At 35.5% G+C, this 20,804-nt stretch overlaps 1 protein-coding gene across 3 annotated transcripts in view; it reads left to right on the top strand.

The window, feature by feature from the left end:
* KIAA1328 (KIAA1328 ortholog) overlaps nucleotides 1-20,804 on the top strand; it is a 562,551-nt gene that overhangs the window by 419,105 nt on the left and 122,642 nt on the right. For 2 of the 3 annotated variants that reach the window (XR_004230870.1, XM_031946041.1), the window contains exon 8: nucleotides 7,175-7,282. The exons of the other annotated variant lie outside the window; for it this stretch is intronic. Coding sequence is in view for 1 of the 2 variants with exons in the window: in XM_031946041.1 (XP_031801901.1) it covers nucleotides 7,175-7,282 (108 nt within the window). In the remaining variant the exon portion in view is untranslated. The remainder of the gene's footprint in view (nucleotides 1-7,174; nucleotides 7,283-20,804) is intronic. 3 annotated transcript variants of the gene reach the window in all.

Here is a 20,804-nt window from a genome sequence, read left to right as displayed (position 1 = left end):
TAGCTCTTTTGCAATTGGCCAATTAAATTTTTTTGTTCATTGCATTTTTTCCATTTTTTCCATTCCTTCTGTCAATCATCTCATTTTATTTCCCCATTTTTCTTCTAACTCTCTTTTAAGATCCTTTATGCAATTTTTAAAGAAGGCTTTGTGAAATGGGGTCCAGCTCATGTCTCTCTTTGGGGCTTCATCTGTAGTTGCATTGCCTTTAGGAACCTCAGGATTTGAGGTCTGTTCTCTCTCTCCATAAAAGCTGTCTATGGTGATAGTTCTTTTTGCTTTTTTATTCATTTTCCTAAGGTTTGAGGTCTGTTCAATGCAAAGGAGCTACAGATGCTTTAATTTTCCCTGGGGCAATTCTGCTGATTGATTTCCAGTGCTGGGTAATGGTGGCTAGGTCCAGCATTCTTCCAGTGGTTTACAATTTATCTTTAGTAGTAAGTCTACCAAACCACCTGCTTGCAACCAGGATAGAGTAGCCTAAGAAGCTCACAGAAGATTCCCAGGTGCATGGAAGCTGCAATGCTCTGACTCCCCACCCCAGCTCCTTGGCCCAATTTCTCTGTGCCCTGGTCTGGGCTCAGTCTGTAGACTGTCCCCCTGCCCATTTTAAACAGAACTGTTCTGAAGTAGTTTCATGGTATCTTCTTCTGGGAATGTGTTGTACTCCACATATTTGTGGATTCTTTTGCTCCAAGACCAGTTTAGAAGCTTACTCTGCTGTTGGTTTGAGAGGAGGTCACAAAAAATCATGTATGCTCTCCATCTTTCATTCTAATTATCTTAATATATAGTTTTCAAGAGTTACATGTAGCATCTTCCCAAGTTGGGATGTAAACATTTTATCCTTTTAAAAATATATAGTTTATTTTTCCCCTTCCCTTTTTTATTTTCCTATGTTTCTCTTGAGTCTTGTATTTGGAGATCACATTTTCTATTCAACTCTTGTCTTTTTCATCAAAAATTACTTAGAATCCCCTGTTTCATTGAATGTCCGTCTTTTCCCCTGAAAGATAATGCTTACTTTTGCTGGATATTTGATTCTTGCCTGCAGTCCAAGCTCCTTTGCCTTTTGGAATATCATATTCCAGGCCCTCTGGTGCTTTAATGTAGAAACTGCTGGGGTCCTAGGTAATTTGATTGTGGTTCCTCGATATTTGAATTATTTCTTTCTGATTGCTTGCAATATTTTTCTCCTTGATTTGAAAATTCTGGAATTTTGCTACAATATTCCTTGGAGTTTTCATTTTGTGGTTTCTTTCAGGAGGTGGTCAATGAATTCTTTCAATGACTATTTTGTCCTCCAGTTCTAGGATAGCAGGACAGTTTTACTTGATAATGTCTTGAAAGATATTGTGCAGATTCTTTTTCTTTTCTCATTGTGGCTTTCAGGTAATCCAGTAATTATTTGATTGTCTCTCCTGGATCTATTTTCCTGTTCAGTTGTTTTTCCAATGAGGTATTTTACCTTTTCTTCTATTATTAAATTTTTTTTGTTTGTTTTGTTTGACCTGATTCCTTTGATGTCTCTTTGAGTCATTCATTTCCATTTGTTCAGTTCTAATTTTTAGTGAATTATTTTCTTCAGTTAGCTTTTTTACCTCCTTTTGCATTTGACCATTGTACTTTTAAAGGAGTTGTTTTGTTAAATGGATTTTTTTTTCCATTTTGCCAATTCTATTTTTAAAGTTCTTTTTTTTCCATTCCACAATTCTGTTTTTCAAGGAGTTGTTTTCTTTTTCCATTTCACCAAATTTATTTTTTAAGGAATTGTTTTCTTCAGGCAGTGTAATGTTCTTCTCTAAATTATAATGTTCTCTGGGAACAGGTTTCTTGGGGGACTTCTGGGAGCAGCCTTCGTTTCAGTTCAGTGTAATAATCACCCCAAATGCATCCAGGAATTAAAGTCCAAATCCTTTATTTCCTTTTTCAAGTATTGTCTCCTTCCTTGGGCCCGGTTAGCTTTCTTAGAGGCCTACCTCTCTCTTTGGTTCCAAGAGCTCTTGCCGCTAGTCCTTTGCCTCTCTAGCTTCAGCCTCCAGCCAGTACAAAGGTGGGAGATGGAATGATTCTGTCTCCTCCTCTGAGAGTGGGCTTGTCTTGTAGTGGGTTCCTCCTTATATATGCTCTCTTAATGGTGTGAATTTTAAGGTGTGAATCTTGTGGAATTCTAATAAGTACTAAGTATATTAGTGAACTAGACAACTGTTAAGTACCTTGCTAAATTAGGCAACTGGCTTAGCACCTTGTAAGAATTCTAACAAGTCAGTTTCTATGTTTTCTAAGTTGTTAGTTCTTCCCTCCAAAGTTTCATAATCCTCCTTCATACTACTTATTTCCTTTTCCCATTTTTCTTCTATCTCTCTTTTAAGATCCTTTTTGAATTCTTCCACGAAAACCTTTTGAGGTGGAGATCAGTTCATATCTCCTTTTGAGACTTTACCTGAAGATAATCTGACTTTACTGTTTTCTTCTGTGTTTGTGTTCTGATCTTCCCTGTCTTCATATTAGGTTTCTATAGTCAGATCTCTTTTTGCTTTTTTGCCCATTTTTAAAAGTTGAGCTTTATTCCTAGGGCACAGAGGTAATTGTTCCAAACTCTTTTGCAGGGTACAGGAGCCTTTCATTGTGTTGGGACAGGTGATGCTATAGGCTTTCTTACTGTGCTAGATAGGCCTGGCCAGGTCCCACTTGTTATGCTGGGTTTCAGAAGCTCATAATTTGCCTTTTGTAGTTCTGTTGGAGCTCTCACAACTGGTCTGCTGATCCATAACCTTCTGAAACAGTAGAGTAACCACTGCTGCTATATTTTGGCTAAGAGCCTCCCACTAGATTCCTCATGCTGGGCCTCCCTGTGCTGAGCCTGATGGGCCATGTTCTGCCCCCACCCCTCTGCCCAGTGAACAGACTTTAAGTCTGTTCACTTAAGAAAGACCTGAAGTCTTTCCAAGATATCTTTAGTTGGAAAATTATACTCCAAATGGTTGTGGGTTCAGTCACTCCAAAATCTGTTCAGAGACTTGATCTAGCTTTGATTCTGAGGGAAGCTGAGGAGAACTCAAGCAATGACTTGTCTACTCTTTGCCATCTTGCCAAATGTACTTTTTTCCAGATGTGCTGTTTTCTTAAGCAGAAGGCCTAGATAATGGAGTGAATAGAGTACTGCACTAGGATTCAGGAAGACCGAGTTAAAATCTGGCTTCAGACACTTACTGTATGTCCTTAGCCAAGTCATTTAACCCTGTTTGCCAGTTCATCTATAAAATGAACTAGAAAGGAAATGGCAAACCACTCCAGTCTCTTTGCCAAGAAAACCCTAATAGGGTCATTAAGAGACAGACATGATTGAACAATGACTGAACAACAATAGGTTTTGTAAGTGTTAATTCTCCTCATACTAATGGCATTTGGCCATCATTTTAAGATTTTCCTCCTACAATTCAAACCCCAAAGAATATGGTTTCCCAAAAGTTTATTTTTTTAAACCCAAATATAAAAGTTTATTATTTCCCTATTAAATTTCATCCTATTGGTTAACCCTCTGAGATCTTGTTAGCGCATTATTACTCTGTCATCCAGTGTATTAGCTATCCTTCCCAGATTTGGATCTACTGAAAATTGCTAAGAATACTACCTATGTTTTTGCCTAAGGCATTAATAAAAATATTAAACAGTGTGAGGCAAATCAAATCTTTTATGGGCACACTAGTAGAGAACTTCTTTAAGTTAACATTGAACAGTTAATAACCACTCTTTGGATCTGTCCATCCAGCAAGTTCAAATTCCACTCAATTGTACCATCTATGAGAATAATATGATAGACTTTGTCAAAAGCTTTGTTAAAACCTATGTAAATAATATCACAAGTGTTTTCCTCATTTCTCTGTCCAAAAAGGAAATAAAATTAGTCTGACATTTCATCTTCTGAATGAAAGAATGAAATCCTCTCGATACCTTGTTATCACTACTTCCTTTTTTGTATGATCAATCACCATTTGTTTAATGATAAGTGTGTGTTTAATGATAAGTTTGGGCTTAATAATAAAATTATCACCCCTTTTTGAAAATTAACTGCTGTAACTGGTCTGTCTAATTTATATTTTTGTGTGGTGCTAGATTAAATCTATATTTATTGTCTTTCATTATATTGTATTCTGACTAAGGGCTTGTCATTCCTATATTTTAAACTATAATCTAGATAACCAAACACTACTCTCAGATACTTTCTTCTTTTTTCTTTTTTTGCTGAGGCAATTGGGGTTAAGTGACTCTCCCAGGGTCACACAGCCAGGAAATGTTAATTGTCTGAGACCATGTTTGAACTCAGGTCCTCCTGATTTCAGGCCTGGTGTTCTATCCATTAGCTCCACCAACTAGCTACCCCCTGATACTTTCTTCTTAATCAACTGGTCACTTGCTAAATCTCCCTTTTTCTTCGGAAACCTCAGTCTTCAATTAGCCCTTAGTGATGAAAACACTACCTGTGGTATTCAGTTTCTTTCTAGGATTTAATTATTCCTGATTGTTTTTTGAGTCACTTCCAGCAGTGCCATTGATCCCTGTATTAATCATCAGGAGTCATGGTAGTCTTTAGGTTTAACAATTTTTGAGAGACTTTCCATGTTATATCAGGTTCATGCACAGGGAAGATAGTCATCTGCCTATTTGTGCCAGATCAACAAGTGGCTTCATTGGTACCTTTTATCAAGAAATTGACAACCATTGTTACCAGTCTTTTTTTCCTCTTGTCATTGAATCATTGATTCAATAAGGTTTTTTTTTTCTGATAAAATCTATAGATTTGTATTATTTCTCTGAACACAAGAAACTAATTCTTCCTTCAAGTGTCCAGATATATCTCCTATGAGAAGTATTTTATCTGTTTTATAACTTTAAAAGTTCAGAAGTCCTTTTCTTCCTTTTTATTGGTCACATTTTTCTACCTTCCAGCCTCCAGACATAGTTAGGATTCCTATGTTTCTCTTCTATTTTTCTTTTTTTTATTTCTTTTTGGGGGGATGGGGTAAGTTAAATTTTGGTATTTTAAACCTAAATGATAGAAATAAAGCATTGTTTACTTTATTCATTGCAAAACAAAACAAAACAAAAATACCACTGCCCTTTATATTTGATGAGAAGGAAACTTCAGTCCTTCTTAGAGGCAGCTAGGTAGTGTAGTGGATTGAGAATTGGGCCTAGAATCAGGAAGATCTGAGTGACCTTATATAAGACATTTAACCTCTTAGTTTGCCTTAGTTTCCTTATCTAAAAGATGAATGTAATAATATTATTTAACTCCCTGTGTTGTTATGAAGATCAAATGAGATATTTATAAAGCCCTTAACTGTCTTGCATATAGTGCTAGAGAAATGCTGTGATTATTATTATCATCATAATAATTGTAATCCTTGTTGGTAGTTCATAGGATCAAAGGGATCATAGATTTAAAGTTAGAAGAGATTTTAGAAGTTATTTAATGCAGTCTTTTATTTCAGAGGTAAGGAAACCAAAGGTCATAGCATTTAAATGTTTTTCCCAAGACCACAGGGTAATAGATAGTGGATCCAGGATTGGAATCAGACTCTCTACTTCCTTATCCAACACTGTTTCCACCGGATTATGTTGTTCTCATAGATAAATATATGAAGCAATTACTTGTTTGTCATGAATAAAAGATAAAGTATACCAAAACTAGAGGGAATAGCCACAGAAATCTCAAGGGAACATTAGTGCCCATAACTTGCTTATTTTTGAGCATTAGGGCATAGTCTCACATGTGATCAAATATTAGGTGGCACAGTGGATAGAGCACAGAATTTGGAGTAAGAGGTTTTAATCCTACCTTAGACACTTGCTAGTTGTGACACTGGAAAAGTTACTTAACCTCTATTTACTTAAGTTTTTTCATCTGTAAAATGGGAATAATAATAGCACCTATCTCCTAGGATTATTTTGAGGGTCAAATAAATTAAGATATAACTATATGTTAATATAACAAAATAAAATGCTTTGTGAACCATAGAGTACTATAAAAATTATTATGATTATTACCATCATCATTATCATTATTATTACAACTGACCTTCAAATAGGAAGCATGAGTAAAGAAGTAGAATTTGTGATGAGAGTAAACTGAGTGTTTGAGTTTGATAGTATGAGTGTGATTCCTTTTACCTGGCCAATTGAGAATGTAACTGAATCATCAAGTTACAGAGTGAGTTTGGCGCTAAGATTTTTGCTGAACATTGGTATTTGTGAGGGAGAAACTGGGAACTAGAGGGCCTAGTCCATTGGCCTGAGTAGCTGTCCTGGCACTTTGTTGTCTAGAGTTGAGCAAGGGATAGGGCATGCTGTGTCACAGCAGCATATGGGTATTTGCCACTTTGAGGGATCAGCTATTACAAGGCTCCTGAATAATTCTTCACCTGTTTAAGACATGATTTCCACCTTTTCTCATTATGATCTTAAGCCTATTTTATTGACAAGTAGTAGATTCCTGCTGGGGTTTTCCATGTTAATGACATTTGCTCAGTGTTCTTTAAGAAAGGCTGTTAAATAAGCAGATAATAGCCATTCCATACCTTTTCCTTATTACTTAACATGTCTAATAGATCAGGCTCCAAATTCTGCCTGAGACATTTATTAGTTTTATGACCTTGAACAAGTCACTGTCTCCCAGCCTCGGTTTCCTTATCTTTAAAACAAGTATAATAATAGTGCTTACTTCACAGGTTGTTGTGAGGATCAAATGAAATAATATCTATGAAGTACTTAGAAAACCTGAAAAGTACTATGTAAATTCTAAAATATTATTCATTATTGTCTTTTTTCTCCTCTTCCTTCTAAGGCACTTTTGATATTCTCTTCCATATTGTTGCTAAGCTAAGCCATGGCACTCTATATTTGAAACCTTATGTTTCTAGAGACTAGACTTCATGTCCTCTGAGATTAAACATAGTTTTGTTTTTCAGGGATGTTTACTCATGCACTTTTCTTGGACATAAAGGCCAGTGTTGTGTGTATGTGTGTGTGTGTGTGTGAATTTATGATATATCTTATATCTAACTTGATAGGGATTAATTTCTTATAACCTGGAATCAGAGTATGAAAGCCTAAGGGTTTCCAGCTCCTCGATGTTCACAGATTTAGGAACTCACTGTATCCATTTTTCTAGGTTAAAAAGTCAGGCTGCATTTAATTCAAGAGATACTGCCATTGATGAAGCACTTGGTAAAACCCAAGAAATGAATCTTTCAATGAATGGAATTGGTACGAGACTAAGGTAATATTAGGATGATGCAGAAATGCTCCCTTTTCTCCATCTATCTCATTCATCAAGTATTTTTTTTTGCTTTTCCCCCAAATCATTGTTTTTATTTACTTATGTTTTCTCTTTCACTGTGCAAATCACAAATTGGCATGAATTTATTTTTAAACCAACTAACTAATAGTTTAGAGTCCTTTTTTACTGCTGAGAAAGATTTCCAGTCGTATGTGCTTTTACTATCTGGAAAATGTCTTAAAAACACATCAAGTACTTTTTGAAGATCATTATTTTTCACTTGGACTTCAAAAAGCTAAGAAACTAAGTCTACATTTTTAATGGATCCCGTAGTCTTATATAAAAGAATCCACTTCTCAGTTCCCAAGAGGAATTATTGTACAGTATTATCTGTGTGATGAATCTTTAGTTTGATTGCAGAGCCATTACTTGTGAGGAATTCTTGAGAGAGGCACATTAACAGGGAACCCTTTTTCATATCCGACAATATGAGCCCAGATACTTTGAACAAGAAATGTTTACAGGAATAAAGCTGAGATCATTAAAAAGGGGCCCTTAATAAATGATTTGAACATTTGAGATATAGTTTTCAAATATAAATGCATATAAAAACATTTGGGCATATAATCATTCATTTCTTTATGCACTTGAACCTTAACTGATATTTTACAATGTAAATTGTCTTAAACTTAAGAGGATACTGAAAATTCTTTATTCTGAAGTTTTATAGAGCAATGAAGGGGAAAAGTAACACAACACTTGATAAAACAATTTAGCATTGCAACCAATCCCCACTAACAGTGAATTTTATACTGTTTATCTTCTTTTTCCATCAAGGAAAAAGGGATAGGTACAGGGGTACTTAAAATGCTGGTCAAAACAACATTGGAAACAGTCCTTAGTGGATGTCCCTATTATCAAAAGGTGCTACTCTTCTTGTTTGACATTGGCAAGAAATGATGTGGATGAAGTGAAGCCTTTAAGACAACTGATCTTTGTTCCTCTTATTCTCTTCCTATCCTTTTAAATTGACCTCACATCTGTCAGATTGACTATTTTTAGCTACCACACTACAGATAACTAGAATTGCTTTGTTTTCTTACCTTTCAAGACTTAATGACCCTTTCTTTATCTGAACTACATGGATGATTAAGACACAATACTAGACTAGTCTGCAACACATGCAATTGCCCCAAAAGATATAGGGTATCTGGTTAATATTTATACACCTAACCCAAATAATGACCTCAAACATCATAAAATTATATACAGATTTCAAATATCCAATACATTAAGTTGCATGGTGATGGTAATAGTTTTAATATGCCCTTGATAGATCATCATTTTTTCCAAAGTTAATTTGTATCAGAGCAGTTCATGACACTGTCAGCTACTTCCAAAACCTGACAGACAACCATTGGGAAGTGTGTTTCCCATCTTCTGTCTTCTTTTCACTAAAGTTACTCACTCAAGGCTGCTTAAATTATTTAATCTAATGTAAGACTAGAAAAGGCAAAGGTGACAAGTCCATTTGTCTCTTTTATACAGTTGGCTGTGGAAATGGTGTTGTCTTAGATATTTCACAGAGAGAGAGCTAGAGATGGGACAAAAGGGAATACTATATAGCCCTGAGCAGTCTGACTCTTTTATTAAAGAACTTGGTAGAATTATTTAAATACCAAGTGTGGTAAATACAATCAAGAATTGTTGTGAAAATGACCCTCTTTTTACCTTCCAAGCTGTTTGAATTTGCCAGAGGAACTCCCAAGATGAAACTTAATTTTAAACTGAATTTTGTTTATCTGGAAATTTAAATTATCTTAGTATTAAAAAATATTCGGTGTATTTAAAATATTAAACTTACTCAAGTGAGGCATTAAGAATTTGGAACTAAAATAAATGATATAATCAGGAACCGAAAACATATTTTTTTATAATTAACAGCTCATTTTGAGTTAATTATATACAATTACCAAAATCTAATTGCAATTTATTCTCTATTATCTGTGGGAAGAATCACAGGCTAGGGAGCTTGCATCGCTGGCTTCCTGCATAAATGCTATAGAATGAGAACAAATACTACAGAAGCACTTAATGACAAACAGGAGCAAATAGAAGGGCACAGCTGGGCCAAACTATTGGAAGGTAATTGTTGTCTGAAATGAGGTAGTGACTTAAAAAGCCCGAGGCAGTTCTGTTAGGGCATCAATCCTTCCTTTTTTTTTTTTTTTTCCTAGCCAGCCAAAGATGACCCTTTTTGCACAAATTATACGTTGTTTTTTCTGATTTACCCCTGACAGTCTGCCCAATTTTAAGCCTTAAAAAAGCTTTAGCATGTTTCAGAATCACTTATAGAACATTGGATGCAGTATTCCGTCAGTTTTGCATGCTTCCACATTCCATTTACATGGCTTGAATGCTATGTAATATAATTGTCATTTCTGCTTTTGTTAATCTAGGTGCTATTTCTTTTATTGTTTCACTCCTCACACGGTTGAGGAAAATCAAAGTACTTACTGCATTTTTTTTTCTATTTTGCCCACAGATATAACAATTTGACAGACTGGAGGAATCATAAGATTTTTTTTTGCCCTTTACTGACTTTTCAAAACATTTACCCTTTATTTCTTTCAAAATTTCCTTAACATCTTGTCTAATTAATGCCAGTTTGAATCAACTTGATTTCCTTCACCACCAGTTCAGTTTTTAGAAACTGAATGAGATCATAAAATTGAGTTGAAGCTATCCAAATTATGACTTTGTTTTTTGGTGGAGAGTAGAAGAGAGGTTCCTGAGTCTAAGAGGAAATCTCTCTTCAACAATAGAAACAAATTCTTAAGGACTGGATATAAAGTAGTACTTTCCATCTTTTATGACAGAATTACAATATAGGAAAGAGTGCAACCTACCATCTTACTTGTTTCCTCTCCAATAGTTTCTTCCAGAATGGGTATTCTTAGAAATTAATGCCTGGAACCACTGCATATACTTATTGCTTTGGGGCTAGTAGAGCTACAAAACCCCTCTATGGGATTTTACCAGCACACATACAATAAATAGTAAAGATACTGTGATATCCATCAGTTCAGAGTGTACCCAGAACAGTAAAAGCATGACTCCAATAAAAACTAAGTTCATCATTTAGCATGTATTAAGGACCTGTTCTGTGCTAAGCATTAGGCCGATTCCTGGGGATACTTAAAAAAAAAAAAAAAAAAGCCAAAAAAACCCAAACAAAAAATAGTTTCTTCTCTCTAGGAAAACTCAACAGGAGAGTCAATATGCAAACATGATGTACAAAGAAAATATGTACAGGAATTATTCTGAGAAAAAAGGCACTAAGATTAACTGGGAAAGGTTTCCTGTAAAAGATAGAATTTTAGCTGAGATAAGAAGGAAAACTTTGAAGCCAGAGAAGCTAAAAGGCAAAGATGAAGAGAGAGAGAGAGAGAGAGAGAGAATTTCAGGAATGGGAGAGTCAATGAAAACTCTGCAATTTCTTGCTTGTGTACAAGAACAGCTAAGAGTCCAACATCACTGGATGACAGAATATAAGAAGGGATATAAAGTGTGAGAGACTAAAAAGGTAAGGAATGGATTTTATTTGATCCTGGAGGCAATAGGAGGTACTCCCTAATGAGTAAAATAACACTTTCTTTCAAGAACAACCAAAATTAGAATTTGTGTGTTTATGAAAGCAAGATGTATGATGGGAGTTGATTAAACTATGAACCACCCAATAGATTGGCTTTCTTTCCCAGAATTCAGCTCTCCTCTTTGGCAAGTCTTAGTCCATCTTAAAATATCATTCTTTCTTGTACGTCATGTGCCATATTAACTGCTTTCCCCTGATATCAGTCATTTCAGGTAATACAGCTTTGTCTCAAAGATTTTGAAATAAAACTTAGAGAATTTAATGATGAGTGCTATCTTAAACTTGTGGCTATTTTTTTTTTAAATTGTAACATGACTATAAGCATGACAAAAAAGCCCTCAGTCACAAAATTTTTATTAAACATTTTCCTAAGCCCAAGAATATGAAGAAAGTTAAAACATAGTAATCTCTGGTCTTTACTTCACAATTTAATGGAGTCAACATTCTACTATGTACAGATATACAATTGTGTACAATTAAGGCTATGTACAGGAAAAACTGAAAATAATTAATAGAGGGAAGATAGAAAAATTAGGAAGCATTGGGAAACACTTCTTATAAAAAGGTGAGATTTTAGCTGGCGTTTGAAGGAAGCCAGAGAAGGGAGGAGGCAAAGATGAAGAGGGAGAACATTCTAAGTAGAGGGGACAGCCAATAAAATGTCTCAGGGAGGTGGAAAGTCTTGTTTCAGGATCATCAAAGACACCAGTGATGGAAGTTGGAAGAGCACTTTTGGCACAGGTGTGAAGTGGGGAGTAATAAAGTGTAGGAAGTCTGAAAGGTAGGTGGAGACCAAGTTATAAAGAGCTTATTATTATCAAGAATATTTTATATTTGATCCTGAAGATGATAAGGAGGCACCAGAGTTTATTGAGTAGGTGATTGAGTATTGAATTTTCTTTGGAAATTAAAACTGAAGCATCAATTGATAAAACATCTATAAGTCTTTAATTTTCTTTTCTAAAATTGTTAGGCACTACCAATCTCATTTTCTTTTAGAAGTTTAAATGAACTATATATGCAGATTCTTTTTTTATATGTAACACAAAAGTACTTCTCATTTCAATGTGTATTCCTCTGAAGAAGGAAAGATTCCTCATAGATTGAAACAAGAAGAATGGTTTTAAAAAAAATCTTAAAGGAAAGTTTCTTTGCAATATTGACATGTAGTACTTTTCTATGACTGTGAATGTATTTCACAGGGCTGTAGGATTTTATTTAAATCAATTTTTCAGTTCTAAAGCATGCTGAAGGGTCACTGATGTAGTAGAAAAAGTCATATATTTTGAAAGATTTATTTTTAATAGTAATAGCACTTTTTAATTTATTACCAGCCCAGATAAAAGTTGATTTAAAATTAGAAAAACTGTTGTGAATAAAATTTTAAAAGTTAAATTTCTCCTCTTGCTGCTTCAGGTCATAATCATAACATGTTCAGTGTCCATTTCCCCTTTTACATATATACACACACACACACATTTTGAAAAGCTAATGGATTCTTTTATATAGAGAGGCATACATGAGATTCACTTTTACAGGAATGGTGAAAGTAAACTCATTTGGAAATGAAGTGAGAAGAAATGTCTGTGTTTCTGACCCTGCCCTTTTTTCGAAAAATATCTGAAAGCTAACTAAAGCTGTGATGACTTATAGTGGTTTGCTGTGGGTGGGTGCCTGTCTCCAGAGAACTGGCCATTACATCTGTTACAGTGCTAATTTGTGAGAGTCCCACAGAGAAAATTTTAGATTGAGCTCAGCTGATTTGTTTTTCACACTGCTCCTGCAGTGAAAAGGATTGATTTCTGTGTTGCATTTGCTATTTGGTGTACTCTCCTTTGGAACTCAGTGCCTTCAAGCCTTAATCCTTTAACCTTGAATCTGAGCACTGGGGCTTCATAAGGATCAGGCTGTTTGATGGAAAGAGAACTAACTTTGTTATACCAAGTGGCTGGGTATGGCATGAAACAAGATGGATCTTCAGATAGTTGATCTTCGTTAACACAACAAAGAAATATACAAAGAGAAGGGTTTTAAAGAGGATTATGAATAATCTCTAGGAAGGTGTGGGGTATTAGACAGAACTGTTGAGGAGGAAATGGCCCTCCAGCAGAGCCAGCTGCGATTACCAAGCACCACAGACCAAGCAAGTAATGGTCCGAGTGACAGTACATCATGGAGGAAGCAAGTAGCGTCCACAGAGAAGAATTGGGGCTGGCCAAGCAGCTCCCTGCAGAGCAGGATTTGTGAAAGAACTGCTCGCTTACTCTACTAGCAGAAAAAGTGGCTCTTTGGGCAGCAGGGGGAGTTCGTACTGCTGTGTTTTTATGGGATCATTAATTATATGTTATAAGGCAGCTAAGCATGGCATTCCTAATTCAATGAATTCCATTATAAATGGCCTTTTCATCTTCTTCAGCTCATTATGTTAAATGCATGTGACCTGAAGTTTAGCTAAAGTTATTGTTCGGGTTAACTTTCCTTTAGTGGTTGCCCTAATTTTAGAGAAAGTATAATCTTTCATTTTTATGAAGATCCAATATACATTTACAGTATTTTGAGCTAATTTAATACTGAGTTTGAACTACTTTCTTGTCTTCATTTTAGAAGTTTCTTTGGTTGCATCTGAAGACTTTGCCAAGTATTCTGTCAGTTCTTTTCAGGACTCCAACTTCTAGACTCTGTTCCACTAGGTAGGTCTTCTGGATTGCTGTTGCAGTCGTCGGTATTGTTGAATTGTGTTTCAGCATAGTCTAACTCTTTGGGACCCCATTTGGGATTTTCTTGGCAAAAAATCTGGAGAGTTTTGTATTTCCTTTTCCAGTTCATTTTATAGATGAAAAAAAAAAAAAAAAAAAACTGCGGCAAACAGGGTTAAGTAATAACTTATCCAGGGTAACAAAACTAGTAAGTATCTGAAGTCAGAGTTGATTGATGAATCTTCATGGCCCCTATGCACTCTGCCACTTAGTTTCCCCACTTCTAAAAGGCATCCTTTATAGAAAATCTGTTCTAAGTTTTTGTTTTTTTTTAAAAGACATTTTCTATCACCTGTGACTCTTCCTCTGTATTTTAACACCATTATCCAATAATTGTAATGCCTTCAGAATGATACAAGTTTTTAATAAATAGCCTTAAACTAAATTATATAGTCCATACTTCATGCTGGTTTAATTTCAGCAGGCTTGACCCAAGCATCTTCAGTGAAATCTGCATGTCCTGACTTACCCTTTCTTGATCTTGCTGAATTGATTTCCTGGGGTTTTGTTGGGTCAAGCTTTGTCACCTTTATATACTTTATCAAGGCCCTGAGGGACCATTCTCACTGCTCACACAGTATTTGACACAACCATTGCATTTAGTCATATATACCTCAAACACCTGGATCAATTTGGTGTGTCCCATGAGTGCCACAATTGCTAATGCTCTGTTTCTGCCCTTTCCAGTGTTGGTTATGGGACCTTTTGCCTTTGCAAACACAACACAATAGACATTTAACACAGTCCATTTTTTTAATACCAGCTGGAAATTTAGGATGTTCCTCCCCTCCCACCAAGCTAAAGAAACTCTTCTTGTTTTACTCAGCACAGAAACTATGGTTAACTATAGTCTACTTTCTCCCATTTTTGCCAAGCCAAAAGTAGTATGTTGGATAACAGCTTATAATAGAGATTTTGGTCTGGTCTTTTCCTTTCTTTTAGCTAAATAGTAACTTATCTCTTCCCATTTCATAAGACATATAAGAACCTTATCCGAGGTATAAGATTGAACTTCAAAGTAGGTAATTACTTTCTAACTGGTTTATACCCTATGAGTTCATTCAGAGAAACTGTTCACTTATTCAGAGTTCATATTAAAGTCTCATTAGGCAACTAGATGCAATGGATAGAATGCTGGGCTTGGCGTCATATAGATCTGATTTCAAATTCACTGTCAGAAACTTACCAACCAAGTCACTTTATGTCTTTTTGCTTTAATTTCCTCAGTTGTAAAATGGAGAGAACAGCACTTTCCTCACAGGATTGTAAGAATTAAATGAGATAATATTTTGAACAAGCACTTAACACATAGTAGGTACTATATAAATGCTTATTTCTTTCTCCTTCCCCTTCTTCCCCACCCCCATCACTATTATACTGGTAAAATTCAACAAACCAAACCTTTTAAATGCCTAATCTTTGCAGAACTATCCCAGGAATTGAATGAGTTTTGTTAATTGTCCCCGACTTCATAAGAGTTTATAATGTTGTGTAGATCCAACATACATAGAACCATCTATAATACAAGTAACACATGGTAAATTGCATGAGAGGTATAAATAAACCTCATGTCTGTAGGAAGAAATAACCTTTTTTGCAATGGCATTATACTAATATATTTTTGAAATTTCATTAGATAAAGCCCATAGATAAAATCCAAGTCATGCTCAACTTAAACTCCATTCTATAAATAATAGTTGAGAGATCTGAGTACCTGATGATGTTGATGATGATGATGATGATGATGATGATGATGATACCTGAGTGACAGTGACCAAATTTAACACTTCTTTCACAGGATCATAGAATCTTGGAATTGGAAGGGACCTCACAGGAAAGCCTTTGATAGAAAATTCTAGTTTATATACCTAAATAAAGAGATTCCTCACTAGTGTCCCTAGTTCTTCTACTAATTTTCCATGACCTCCTTGGACAAACTACCTCTCTATTTAGAGATCCCTTATTAGTTCAATAGCAGTAGTAATGTTCATACTTACATTTAATAGACTTCTTGGGTGATTGTGAAGATCCAGTGAGAAGGATGGAGTATTTGTAGATCTAGCGCAAGAAGAGACATTAGCCACTATCTGGTTCATTTTCTTCATTAGAATGTGTCAGATATAAAGAGAACCTCAACACAGAACAAACTGTTAGAACACAAGAGTCCTGCAACCTTAGTCATAAGGGCTTATAGGATCATAAATCATGGATTTAGCAATCATCTTGTCTAGCTACATCATGTGACAGGTAAGGAAACTGAGATGTCACAATTAAAAGGCTGCAGTTCCAGTTTTCTGCCTTTGGGTCCAGGGCTTTTATCTCTGTATTGTGCTGCCTCTGTCCAGTAACCATTTTCTGCCAGCATCATTATCACAACAAATATTTGATTAAATGGCTAAAACATTCAGGGCTAGACAGTCAATGTAAAATGGAATAAGACCTGAGCTTAACATGGTCCTTACGCAAAGCAGACTAGAAGCAAAGCTGAGTTGTATTGACAAAATTCAACCTTTTGAGGCACTATTTCTGACTCCTATGTTTTGAAGGCAAGAAGTCTTAAAATAATATGAAAGAAAATTGCACATCCCAATGAATGAGCTGACACAGTGCAATGTCATGTTACTGTCTTTTATGAGCAAATGGATATTATATATTCAGAGCTAGCAAACCCCCTTCCACATGTGTGACATCTAAAAGTGAAGTTTTTGATGAAAAACACTCACTGCATAGACATAGAAACCTGTTTCCAAAGCAGTGTGACTTGACAGTTTTGCCCTTTTAGAGTTTTCAGCCCAGTGCCAAGTTTCCCATGCAGAATCTTTCCATTTTGAAATATTTGGAAACTGGATGAAAACACTGATATTAGCAAACCTTCCTCTAGATAGAAAATAAATACAAAGTACAACCTGCATGCTAAATACAAATATACAAATATTAGCATTAAAATGGCATGATATATTTCCCTCAAACTGGTCACATCAAGTAATTAAAGCTTTTCATTTTGTCCACATTCATGTACTAGTACATGGCTTTTGGAGAACCTGAGTCAAATGAGTTTCAGTGCCTGGTCTGTACTGACTGCTGGAAATCCATAAAGCTGCATATGTCAAAGCTGGCTGCTCTAATTATGGATACATTTGAATGTTTTCTTTCAGTTCTTCCAAAATGTTATTTTTCATTTTTCTTGTTCAGCTCTTTCTGTTACATTCTCATTTATATCTTCAGTGGATGGTGATTCTATGAATGTGACCCACTGGCAAAAGATGGATTTCAAAATTGCTATTCATTTGCTCAAAGCTGCCTGCTATCAACAGCTGTGAGCCTGTTCAGAGGCTCCTGTGGAGGAGATGGTGTGTATATACTTACAGACATTTTGAGTGCATCAAAACATAAGGGGTCTTGTATCATGCTGGTGGGCCCTGACTTTTTACAAAAGGCTCATTGATTATAAGCCTAATTTTGCCAGCTTGGTTTTTCTGACTCCATGTAGTAATAAGAGCACCATGGAGAGATCCTTTGCTCTGTTTGGACCAAGGAAACAAGGAAGAAGTCAGAATATGGCTTTGCTAGCTTCTTGCTGCTTGCATTTTCTCTGCAGTCAAATTCTGGACATTCTGGGAATGTGCATGTTTTGGGAGAGAGAATATATATTATTTTTGTGCCACATAACAAAAGTGAGCTCTCTAAATGGGTAAAGTTAAAAGCCTTTTTTTGGAGTCCTACTTAATTCCTTTAAAAAAAAAAATGAGATATTTTTCCTAAAAAGGTAGCAAGTATTACCTTCATGAGACAGTTTGAGCAAGGGAACTTTAGATTGTTGCTTTAAAGTTTGTCACATAATATTGTTTTTATAAAGAATAAAAACAGGACTTCTTTTCAGATACTAAGTGTTGTAATTGTTAGCAGGTCTCCAGCTAGATGCTAACATAGCAGTTAGAATATCTTTCCAGCTCTGACTGAACATTTTGGTTACCTTTTCTTCACTGAAAGCTGACAGTTTAGCTGGTTGCTATGGTCTACAGAGCAAGTAAGCTCACAGAAGAGCACTAATAACTCCTGCCTCCCACCTCTCTCTATTACTGGATTATTGTCTCTAGAAATTTGTGTTGGAATAAACTTTGGAACTTGACTTCTTTAAAATTTTAGGTGAAAAAAAGAGACAAAGGAGATAATCACTCATTATTTATGAAGATAGTTAATGGAGACCTGAGAAAAGATGTAGGAAAAATTCCATTCAACTTGCTGATTGGCATGTGTCCAGTTATAATGAGCTTGAAATAAGAAAATGTTATCTTAAAGATCAGTTATATGTTTTGTTCTGATTCTTCATAGAATCATAGACCTAGACTGAATGAAACCTCAGAGATCATGTAGCTTTTTATTTTAGTATAGCCTTTTTACTTTATAAATGATGAAACTGAGGCCCATGGAGGTTAAATGATTTTCTCAAGATTATATAGGTCATAATCATCACAGACAGAATTTAAACCTGGCTGCTCTGATTCAAGGAGCAATACTTTTTTCCTGCTGTATCACACTACTTTCTCCTTTCCTTTCCTTCCCCTCTCCAAATGCCCAAAATTCCCAAACATAAAATTTCTGTTCCTATATACTATATTTTTTTAGCAAGGACTGTGGTTATATTGTAATTGATTCTTGAGTGTTCATAGCTTTTTCCCCCTCATTTACAGATGTTACATGTGAATATGTGTGTACATATGTGTGTGTGCACATGTGTGCATGCAATATTATTAATCTTTACATTGTGTTTATGAGCTGTAAGATAAGCAAAAATGTTGCTTTCTGGTTTGTTGATGGAAAGATTGAGGCAAATAAGTGTTAAGTGATTTAGCCATAATCATAGGGACACTGTTGTAATATAGATCCTGGATCTGTAGACCTTATCCTGCCATTCCCTTTTCCTATTGCCAGCTATTGGAGACTTGAAACTAAACCAACTAAAATAACATAACTATCTAGGATTTATCCTCATCAAATGCTGTTATTGCAATGCTCTCAATCATGTTTGCATCTAGGGCCATGTATATTCTTCTCTGTGCTCCTAGATCCTGGTTCTGTGTCCTGTGGCTCTTGTGTTTTGTGGCTCATGTATTGCAGACAACAGTACTGTTCACTGGCTCACAGGTCCACATCTGAAGCAATTCAGATATACAACCCACTTATGTAACTTTCTAGGATGCTCAAAATGTGAATATATTTGTCATTGTGCTTTCAAATCTATGCTTGAACAGACTGGTACACACTCAGATGCACTAATTCATAGTTTGCATTAGCAAACATTTCCAAACAGAGATCATATTAAAGGCATGTGAGTTCTTTTTAAATTTGATATGTTCACTAAATTTTAAATACTCAAACTAATTAGACTTCTAGCACCTTAAAAACAGTTTTGCCTAACCACTTGAGGGGGAAAGTCTAACAATTATTTCAATGCATTAGTTTCCTGTGTTACTGTGTGTGTTTTATTTTATGCATCTAAAAACATTCTCCTGAAAAGAAGTCCATAGATTGTCTAGACTATCAAAAGGGTCCATGACCTAAAAACATTAAGAACCCAGTCTTAAGAGTTTTGGTGGGAGGAAAGAATCACCTGACCCATGGACAGCTGTGAGCCTACTTGAACTATGCTTAAAGTTACGATACTTCACACGAGATTGTGCAACTGCTCGTAAGGGTCTGATTAGAGCATATTTTGAGTTGGATGCTCACCCTGATCATAAAATTGAGTATACTGATAGTCCAGATAGTGAAAGAATGAAGTAAGTCCTAGGTTGAGGTCTAGGAGTATGTTGGGTATACTCTGACACACAGTATACCAAAGGCATAGCTCATGAAAAATAAAATCCAATATCAGGAAGAAAGAGATTCTGTGGAAGCAAACCTTGAAAGGTTATCAAGTAGAGGAATGTGACACAGAAGAGAAAGTGAAAAAGAAATTTCCAGAGCAATTGGACAAACTCTTTGGAGGAAAAAAACAGGAGCCCAGTAGAGCCATTTAAATCACTTTATTTCTAATTTCTTTAACACCTTTTCATTTATTATCAATCTCTTCTTGTCTATTGGTTCCTGCTTACCCCATCCTGGAAAAAAGGCCATCTATAATAGGAGCCTTTATAAAATCAGGCTTTCAACCTTATTGTGTCATCAAAATTGTTTTCTCCAAAGTTTCCACTGATTTCTTAATTGTCATATCCAATGACCTTTTCTAATCTTCATTCTCCTTGATCTGCAGTCTTTGATACTTTATCACTTTCTCCCCTAATATCTTCTTCTCTCTAGGTTTTTGGGATGTCATTCTCTCCAACTGCTCCATCTCATTCTTTTCTGAATCCTCAGGCAGATCAAGTTTCTGTCCTGGTCCCTCTCCTCTTTTCTCTCACATTACTTGACCTCATCAGCTTCCATGGATTTAATCACTGTCTCTATGTAGGTGATTCTCTAGCAACTGCTTTGCTGATCTCCAGTCTCACATCTCCATGTCTTTCAGACATCTCAAAATAAATGTCCAGTAAATATCATAAATCAAACATGTGCAAAAAGAGAATTCATTATCTTTCCCCTAAATTCTCTCTCATCATATGTATCATATTACTATAGAGTATAACACTATCTTCCCAGTCCCTCAGGCTTACTATCTCCCATATTCCATATCCAACCTGTTGTTCCTATTTTACTTTTATATCATCTTCCATATGTGCCTCCTTCTCTCCTCTGACAGCACCACTGTCTAGTGCAGGCATTTGTCCTCTCATGTCCATAGTTTGCTTCAAGTTTTTCCCTACTCCCTTTTCCAGTTTTTCTTCTTACTTCTTTAATTTCCTTTAAGTCCCATTTAAAATACCATCTTCCACAGGTTGCCTTTCCTAACACCGTTTAATTCCATTGCCTTCCCTGTTTTTAATTATTTCCTTATTTCTCCTGTATATAGCCTACTTTGTATATATTTGTTATTTTTTCCCCTTTTAGAATATAAACTCCTTGAAGTCAGGGACTATCTTGTGCCTCTTTTTGTATTCCTCTGGCACATAATAGCACTTAATAAATGTTTATTGATAGATTAATATCACAAAGACATGTTACTAAAAATCAC

The sequence above is a fragment of the Sarcophilus harrisii genome, chromosome 1 (genome assembly GCF_902635505.1).
Source record: "Sarcophilus harrisii chromosome 1, mSarHar1.11, whole genome shotgun sequence".
Taxonomy (NCBI): Eukaryota; Metazoa; Chordata; class Mammalia; order Dasyuromorphia; family Dasyuridae; genus Sarcophilus; species Sarcophilus harrisii.
This window is presented reverse-complemented; position numbering and strand designations above follow the sequence as displayed.